The sequence below is a fragment of the Cynocephalus volans genome, chromosome 11 (assembly GCF_027409185.1).
Source record: "Cynocephalus volans isolate mCynVol1 chromosome 11, mCynVol1.pri, whole genome shotgun sequence".
NCBI classification, from domain to species: Eukaryota; Metazoa; Chordata; class Mammalia; order Dermoptera; family Cynocephalidae; genus Cynocephalus; species Cynocephalus volans.
The window spans coordinates 91,958,855-91,967,412 of NC_084470.1; the positions used below are offsets into that span (position 1 = coordinate 91,958,855).

An 8,558-nucleotide genomic window follows, 5' to 3' on the forward strand; every position below is an offset into this window, starting at 1 on the left:
TGGTGCCCCCACTGAGCCCAGCTTAAAGCCAAGCTGCCTGAAGAGCAGGGGAACTTGGCCGAGGGACACCCAGCAGCCTGGTTGAATAGCTAAGTAGCAGCACAGGAAGTAACCTGTGCTGCCCTTTTAGCTGCCCCATCCGCCACCACCTGCTAACTGCTCATTCTGAGCATGAGCTCCATCCCAGGCTGTCTTTATGTGGCAGAGAAGTCAGACTGCTTTCTGCAACACATGGGTTTCTGTTGCATGTTAGATGTGTTCTGGCATGGGTCACAGCTCCAGACCTTGCATGAGTAGTGAGAAGCCTAAAGATGTCACCAGCTTGAGACCAAGAAGAGAAAACATGGAGTCCCAAAAGACTTCTCCTTGGGCTGCTTCAGGAATACAGAGGCCCATGGTTGAGTAACACACATGTGCAATGTTTAAAAGGCTGGGCTGTGGGGCCAGGGGGTATGGGGAGGCCCCATTCCTGGTGCTGTCCACTTGGGCAGAAGCTGTGGGACCATCAGACCATCATCCGGAAGCATCTGAGATAGGCTTGGGGATGGGGGTTGGCAAGTAATAGGTTTGGACTAGGTGACATCCAGGTCCCCTCAAAGCCTAGGATTCTAGGTCTTGGCTCAAGCACTAATTCCGTATGTGATTTCAGACATGTCACTTGATGACTTTGGGTTTTCATTTTCTCATCTATGTAATCTGAGGCTTAGACTGGCATCTCCAAGGTCCTTCCTAGCTATGTGCCTTCAAGCCTCCTATGTCAGCCTTGTCAGTCCAGATACTTCAAATTCGAGTAACAGAAAATGCGTCTGAGTCTGGTTTAAACAATAAAGGAAAACTATCTATGTGGAAAAGTCAGCCTTCGGGTACTGCCTGCTCAAGGGTCTAGCTTCGTTTCCTGTGGTTCTTTCCCCTGACCTCCTTCCACATGCCAGCTTTGTCCTCTGGCCAGCTTCTCTAATGGTGGCAGAGTGGCTGCCAGCAGCTCCTGGGATGACACTCTGCTTCCTCTTTCATATCCAGGGGTAACATGAGGGCCTCTTTTTCCAATCATAGATTAGAAGCTCTGTGCTTTACTCCAGTTGGAGGTTACATGCCCATCCGTGAGCCACTCCCTCAGGCCCACAGCCCTTGGCAGGAAGGAAGACCAGTGTACTATCAGCTAGGGTGGGCTTTGGTCAGACCTGGGTTTCGTTTGCATCTTTGTTACTCTGAGCCGTGTAACTTGGAAAAATCACTTCCTTTCTGAGCTCAGGCTTTTTTTCATCCCATTCTTAATTACTTATTTTTTTGGTAGCTGAGCAGTTAAGGGATCCAAACCCTTGACTTTGTTATCAGCACCATGATCTCCCAAATGAGCTAACCAGCCAGCCCTCATCCCATTTTTAAAGTGGAAATAATGATCCTGGTCCCTGTAAGTTTGGGTTTAAGTGAGGTAACAGAGTAAGTACTTGGCACATAATAAATACTCATCCTTTTCACAAATGCTCTGTAAAGTGCAGCTGTGGTTAAGCACCTGTCTTATCAGCCTGTCACTTATCTGAGGGCCTGTGGGTGAGGTCAGGTCAGGTCACTCAGCAGCTGGGTAAAAGGTCAGGCCAGGCACACCACCCAGACCTGTTCTTGTCTGGGTTCATCCATCTCTGCTTGTATTGGTGGTATTCTACCTCCTTTCGGAAAGGAGTAGCTAAAAGACACCTGCTCTGGGTCACCCCTCAGCAGGGCATCTGGTAGGGGGTGGGAAGGGTGGGAGCTGCTGCTCTCTCGGCGCTGTGGAGAGGGGCCCAGACTGTGTCCAGCTTAAGGGAGTGAAATGTTGGAGAGAAGCATTATGGACAGGATGTGGACAGGTGACCTCTGAAGCATCATCAGCTCAGCTCTCCACTCTGAGGGTGGTTTGGTCACGTGTTCTTTCCATCCCATAACAGAGAAAAGGGGGTGAAGCTCAGGCCTCTCCTTTTGCTACCCTCTTTGTGCTTGAGTAGGAGTATAGGGCAGAAAGTTTGGGATCTTATTAATAGCTGGCTAAGTTACCTAATACTTAGGCTGACTGGAAGGTTTCACCCTCCTTCTTTCAATATGCAGGTGCAGGTCCTTCCTCCTGGTGACTTTCATCTTTACATGTCCCTTCTGGCCAGCTAATCCAGACTGGTATTTGTGAGCACCTCTGCTTAGCACAGCCCCTGGCTCTAAAACCCAGGAGCTGGATGGTCACTTTGCAACCCCTTCTTTGACAAAAGCCTCAAGTAGTAAGATTCGTTTGTAGCCTTTGTGCTTACTCTTGAAAAATTCCAGGATCCACAAAAAGTGGCTCCTCACTGAGACATGCTTCCTGTCCCCTGGGATTGTGTACCCTGCTGCTGTCTACGCTGCCTCACCCGTCCAACAGCTACCCTTTGGCTGCTCCAAGTGCAGTTCTTGCCCGGTGTTACCTGCTGAGACACAAGGGAAGGAAAGGGAAGTGATTAGCCTAGGGGACCAGGAATCCTTAAGGGGAACTGCCCTTACGGCATCCCATTTGTCATTTTCCCCTCAGCAGTGTTGTTCTTTGATAGCTATAGGGGAACAAGTCGGGATGTGAGAAACTTCCTACCCCACTGCCTCTAGCGAGCTATTCCTCCCATCCCCTCAACACTCCAGTTTTTAGTGATTATTTCCCACAAACTGCTAAAACTGGAAGAGATTTTACTCCATAGTTTGAACAGTACATGAGATTTGTGGAGCCAGACTTTCCTCAGAGAGGCTGCTCTGGCTGAAGGGCCAGTACCACCTGGAAGAGACACAGGGCCGGCTTCTCCTGGGAAGCTGCCTCTGATATACAGGCTGCCTGAGCCCAACCAAGTTTCTCCATCTAGAAACAAGAAGGCCCTGCTTTGTCGGCCCCTAGGGGCTTACATCAGGTAACAGACCACGTCCTGTTCTCATCCCTAATGTTGTCATCACATATCTTCTAGAGTTTAGCAGGAATGAGGAATGTGGCAAGTTTGTATGTTTCAGGGGGTTCCGACTCATGGTGGCTTTAACATAGAAAGCCATCTGTTTTCCTTCATCTCAAGGTGGTTCTGTTTCAGGACAAATCTGCAATCAAACTTTGGTTTAAAACTCTCTTGCACTCACTAGCTGTGGGAGCTCCAGCAAGTGTCTTAACACATCTGGGCTGCCATTTCCCCGTCTGTAAGATGGAGATGGTTAAGGATTGTCAGAGCTGCTTGAGGGACCAGTGGGGGCTGTCTCTTCAGACTAAGAACCCTTGAAACCAGCCAGCTGGGTGGGCCTAGGTCAATGAGCATTTTTCCCTGCCTCCTCCCCGCCCCATTCATGCTGGTGCCTTGTTTCTGGGTCCTTACAGGAGCACCTTTGCTGTTCTTGAAGAATAAAGGGTTAAGTATTAAAGCTGATGCACCTCTGAGGATTGGGACCTGGGTTCGCTGATGGGAGGGCTTGTTTGATGTCTCTCTGTCTCTCCCCTACCCCCATCCCATTGCCTGTGCTACTGCCCAGGACAGAGGGGAGGAGTTGGCTGTGTGGGGAGGAGCTGGCAGCAGTAGATTCTCAGCATAACTTTCCTCTCCACCCCCAAACCTCTGTCTGAAAAAGGCCTGATGAAGCTGTCAACTTGCCTGCCTGATTCATCCCTTCCCTCTGGGCAGTCAGTGAGTTTGCTGGGTTGATGCTTCTGAATACAAACTATGGCTCCTAGAAGGCACTGCAGAGGAAGGGGGGGGACCTCAGGGCTCCCACCCCCTCATTCTCAATCTGGGTCACCTCCCTCCATAGACCTCAGTGGCCCGAGTTCTGCGTTTTTCCACCCTGCAAATCTGCATGCCAGGGAGGGTGGGAGATCTTTCCTCCCTGGTTGCCAGGGCATCCAGCCTTGTTCCCTTCCTTTTGGTGCTGTTGAGATTGTCCTTGCTGTGTCAGCCACCAGGGCAGACACACCCTGGTCCCAGGCTTTTGTTCTGGCTCACCTCTTGTCACCACGCTTTGCTCTTGTTCTTTTGCTTCTATAGGTCTGCACAAAGCACTGTTCTCACAGCCAAGCCTGCCTTATGGTCTACTCTTCTCGGTCACTACCTAGCCAGCTTTTTTTTGGTTCCCTTCAAGAAAGTGGTTGACTTTCAGATGCTCCACCAACAGAATCTTGCACCCGTGGCCCAGGCCCTGCATAGCCCCACACCTCCTCCTGGCCTTGATGTCAGGCATATGACTGACCGTGCATCGTCTCCCCTCTCTCTCCTCTCTGCCCCAGATCAGTGGACCATCCCCTGCCCGGATCCTCTCTGTCCACAGACTTTGGCAGCTGGCAGATGGTAACGGGCTGTGGCAGTATTCAGGAACGGGCTGTCGTGCACACAGACTCCTCTCTCCCTTTCAGCTTCCCGGATGAGCTCCCTAACGGTTGTCTGTAAGTGTCTTGCTTGAGAAGGCAGGATGCTGCCTGCCCATATCAAAAGCTGGTGAGCAGTCAGGAGTGCTGGTTAGTAACAAGACAGAGGCCAGCCCTAGGGAGCTGGCCTTGGATCCCTGCCCCTCCCCACACTCTCAGCTGCTGGGCCCCGAGGTAAAAAGGAGGCCTGTGGGCTGATCAGGAAGTGCGTTGCAGTGTGTTCACTGTCCCCAGACTCCAAAACCCGTCCGTGGGTGTCTCAGGTGTACCCTAAGGGAAAGCTGGCTGGACTGTAACTATAGAAGATTCTATTTCTGTACAAGGCTTTGCCTGACATGAGAATCCTTTGAAAGCAGAACAGTGGGAATAGTGAAGGTAGCGTATGGTGGAGGCCAGAGCCAGAGTGGTGCTGGGTTAGCCCAAGGCTGTGCTCTTCCTGACCAGAACCAAGGGTTACTTGCTATCCCTGCCCCCTGATCTTCTCCTTTAGCCTCCGGGCAGGAAAGACAATTGGATGAGAACACAAGATCCCACACCTATAAAACCCTCTTCTTCCGAGACTCCAATACTGGGCTTCCAACTCTTGCGCATCCACCTGACTTAAACAGCTGCCTCAGGGGAAGTCACCTGTCCTTTTGCCTGCTCTGCCACTTCATGGGTGTCAGGCACGGGAGAGCCTCTGCTGGCCTGGTGGGCAGGGTCTGCTCCTTAGATGTGGCTGCCTGAGGGTCTCCTCAGCAAGCCTTCCCTCCACATTTACACCATGGGCTGGATGAACTTCAAATGCTGGGGACTTGTAGCCACCAACGCTTACATATCAGAAGCAAGGTGCCTTGGGAAGTTGGGAAGGTAAAGGGGACCTGGATCCCAGCTGTTAGGGAAGGCAGGAGGTGGCCAGACTTTGGGATTTCAGGATGGTACTCACAGGCCCTGGCCTTGGAGCTGGAAAGTCACTGAAGGGCTCCTGAGGCCACCGTGCCTGGTACAGCCTCCTGCAGCCAAGCTCCTGGCCAGAAATAAGATCTCTTAGATTTTTGAAGGATAGAAAAAAATACTTGCACCTTTCCTACTTCAACCAAACTGGCCTAAAAGCCATCTCTGGAGGATGTACAGACCTCCTGTCCCTGCTTGATAGCACCCCTCCCTTTCTTGGAATTAGCCACTGAAACAAGCAACTCCAGCCCCAGATCACCCAGCCTAGAACCTGCAATTTAGGCCTCAGGCAGTGCTCTGAGCTCCCAGTCAATCCTCCAGTTCTGGGAAGTTCCCAGAGGAGGGCTAGTAGATTCTGCATGATTTCAAGTTTTCCAAGATTGTAGGTTGTGGGGGTAGGGTCAGGATTGATTCCTAGTGAAATCACACTGTATGTGGGTTCTGTGCTTTGTGCTTTGTTATCAGAGAAACTTTTCCTGAATCCTAGCCGCTCTGCTCACCAGCTGTGGCTTGGGTGCCATCCTTGACTTCCGTCAGCCTGTTAGTTCATCTCTTGAGAGAGGGAATAGCACTACACTAGCTCCATTGCCTGCTGTATGTTCTCAGATGGACCATGGATCCTCTCTAGGCTCTAGTTTTCCTGTCTTTAAGTAGGCTGTGGTCTCTGTCCCTTCTGCCTCCCAGAAATGGGAAGCAGGGGAAGCGGGCAGTGAGAATGCACTTGTGTGGATCTTTGGGTGTTCCCTGTGAATACAAACTACTAGTCTTTTTTCTGCTTCTGTTATAAGGAAAAGCTGAGGGAAGTGCACGTGGCCTTTGGCCTGTGTGAAACCTTATTAGAAAGTAAAGATCTAGGGCCATGTGTCTCCCCCAGATGGCAGGAGCGACTTCAGGGTTGTTCATGATATTGCAGGAATGCAGTATCAGCTCCATTTTCTTAGTGCTGTTGTGAGAGCTATTTGACTTTCCTTCCCAGAGGCTGCTGCTTCTGTCTCTCACATACCACTCCTACCAATGTCCTTTCCCTAGGGTCTTATCTGTCCTCCCCATGCTTACCCCAGGACTGTCACTTATCCTCAAACCACCATCTACTTCTCCAAGCCCTGGGATATAAGTTCTTTGGGCTTGGGAATAAGGTACATTGCTGCTGACAGATTCCCAAGGAGGGATTGCCCAGGGATTGGTTTCTTGGGGGGAGAAATTTGGAGTTAAGTGTTCATGGCTAGTATTATTAGTGCTTAGATATATGCAAATGTGAGGGCTCATCTCAGATAGGTCTGTGATCCCTGGGGAGGGCCTTCCAGGGGACCATCAGGAGAAACACCATGTGAGTACCTGATGTTTGAGTCCAGAGGCTGGGTGTAGCTGATGCCTTAGGCCTCATCTGTTAAAGACCCTTCAGGATGTCGAACGGCCTCGTGGAATTCATACTTTGAGCCTGAGTTGGTACTTGTTCCCCTTCTTGTAATTCCAGGAGAGGAGAGAAGGGGGACTTCCTACCTATCTGTGACTAGTGCCTATAGAGGCCAGGGAGGAAAGGGAATCAGAACACAAATCCTGCTGGAAATGCCAACACCCTTCCAGCTGTTTACCTGGGGACCACAGTTCCTGAAGGTACAGCCAGAGCCCTAGACTTCTCCAGTGGGGGACCCCCTCTCCAGGGCAGTCAGTGGGTTCTTCCAGGGCAAGAGCTTCCTCCCAAGATGTGAGGTCTTGGCCTTAAGAAGGCTGAGCCCTTTCAATAGCCAAGGCCTGCTGCTGGATCTTGGGGGTCTCTTTACTGTTAGGTGTAAGACTCATGCCTCTGCTTGTTCTTACAGAGAACAGAAGCTGTCAGCTGTTGAGGAAAAATTCCCTCATGCTCAGCTTCCCCCCAGTTATCATAGAGATAGTTATTTTCCCAACAGAAGGTCATGTCAGTGCCCTAAGTAAAGTTACTGCTCTAGGTGGGAATAGTAACCTGAGGGCTGAGAGGAATGGTTTAAGGGGGGAACAGGGCCAAATATTTGGGGACTGAACCACAGGGTAGTATGGCCACAGGATAGATGCTGGCCCTATGTACAAGAATAGGCAGTGTAGAATGAGGTTGAAGATGCTGGGTTCTGTCCCAGGATAATTCATTTATTTTTTCTGTTCCTCCTTCCCCATAGGCTTGCAGCATTGAGCGATCGAGAGACCCGGCTGCAGGAGGTGCGCTCAGCCTTCTTGGCCACATACAGCAGCACAGTTGGCCTTCGAGCAGCAGCTCCCAGTCCCTCTGGTGCCATTGGGGGCCTGCTGGAGCAGTTTGTCCGTGGTGTCGGACTCCGGGGCACCAGCAGCAGCACCTTGTGAAGCAGCCAGTCCATGACAATTTCCTGCTCCTCTCTCAGCTGAGCCCTTAGTGGAATCAAAGCCATGCCTGGCCAAGGGGTACTTCCAGGTCTAGGGGAAATCTCAGTCCCCCTTGTTCATCATGCACATGGCAGCCCCAAAGCTGAGCAGGGCCAAGGTCAGGGTTTTCCAGCCCTTGGCCTCCTGAGTGGTGACCACGACTTCCTTATCGCTGCCTTCCACCCATCACAGTCTTTGCCAGGATTCCCACAAACTCTCAGAACTGTGTGGGGTTCTCCTGGGGCTTTGTTGAGGCCATGAATTCACAAAAGACCCGAGCCGCCAATTCTTGTTTCCTGGGGAGGAGGGGTTACCTGCACTGAGAATGAGGCAGTTTGACACAGATAACAAAATAAAATCAAAGTCTTTTTTGAACAGCCTCTTGTATTATTTGGTTGCTATCTTTGTGGAGCTATTTGGAAGGTTCTCATTGTATTTGTGCTGGACCAAAGGGGTGGCAGGTGAAGCAGCAAGAGAACCAGAGACCTGGATGTGCCCTGAGCCATGGTAGTCCTCTCAGTGAGATGGGGACATGTTCTCACAAGGCTGTTAAGGTAGGAGTAGGGTCCTCAGGCCTGAGTGGGCTCTAGTCACCTAGGGAGCCTTTTTATCTGTGCAGATTCCCAGAGCTTTCTGAAATTTAGACTTAGCGTTGCTGGGGTGTTCATTTGGCTAGAAATGGGGTTGGGGGGAAATCTTCATCTTTTAACAAGTTCTGCAGGCAGCACAGTCCCAGTACGGATTACCTGAAGCCCTGCCTATGGTGGAGGGACAGGCTTTGGAGGCAACAGATGGTGCACATGTGTGAAGGGGGAGGGCCTCACTGACCACCACCCACTTGTACAGTATGACCTGGAGTAGACTACAT

At 51.1% G+C, this 8,558-nt stretch overlaps 1 protein-coding gene across 4 annotated transcripts in view; it reads left to right on the plus strand.

The window, feature by feature from the left end:
• The window catches only part of MTMR14 (myotubularin related protein 14), a 43,469-nt gene extending 35,407 nt beyond the window's left edge, over positions 1 to 8,062 (plus strand). For 2 of the 4 annotated variants that reach the window (XM_063113554.1, XM_063113556.1), the window contains 2 exons: positions 4,247 to 4,402; positions 7,468 to 8,062. In XM_063113554.1, the coding sequence (XP_062969624.1) occupies positions 4,247 to 4,402; positions 7,468 to 7,651 (340 nt within the window). In that variant the 3' untranslated portion in view covers positions 7,652 to 8,062. The remainder of the gene's footprint in view (positions 1 to 4,246; positions 4,403 to 7,467) is intronic. The other 2 variants (XM_063113555.1, XM_063113557.1) reach the window with 1 other exon arrangement.
• Positions 8,063 to 8,558: the final 496 nt, after the last annotated feature.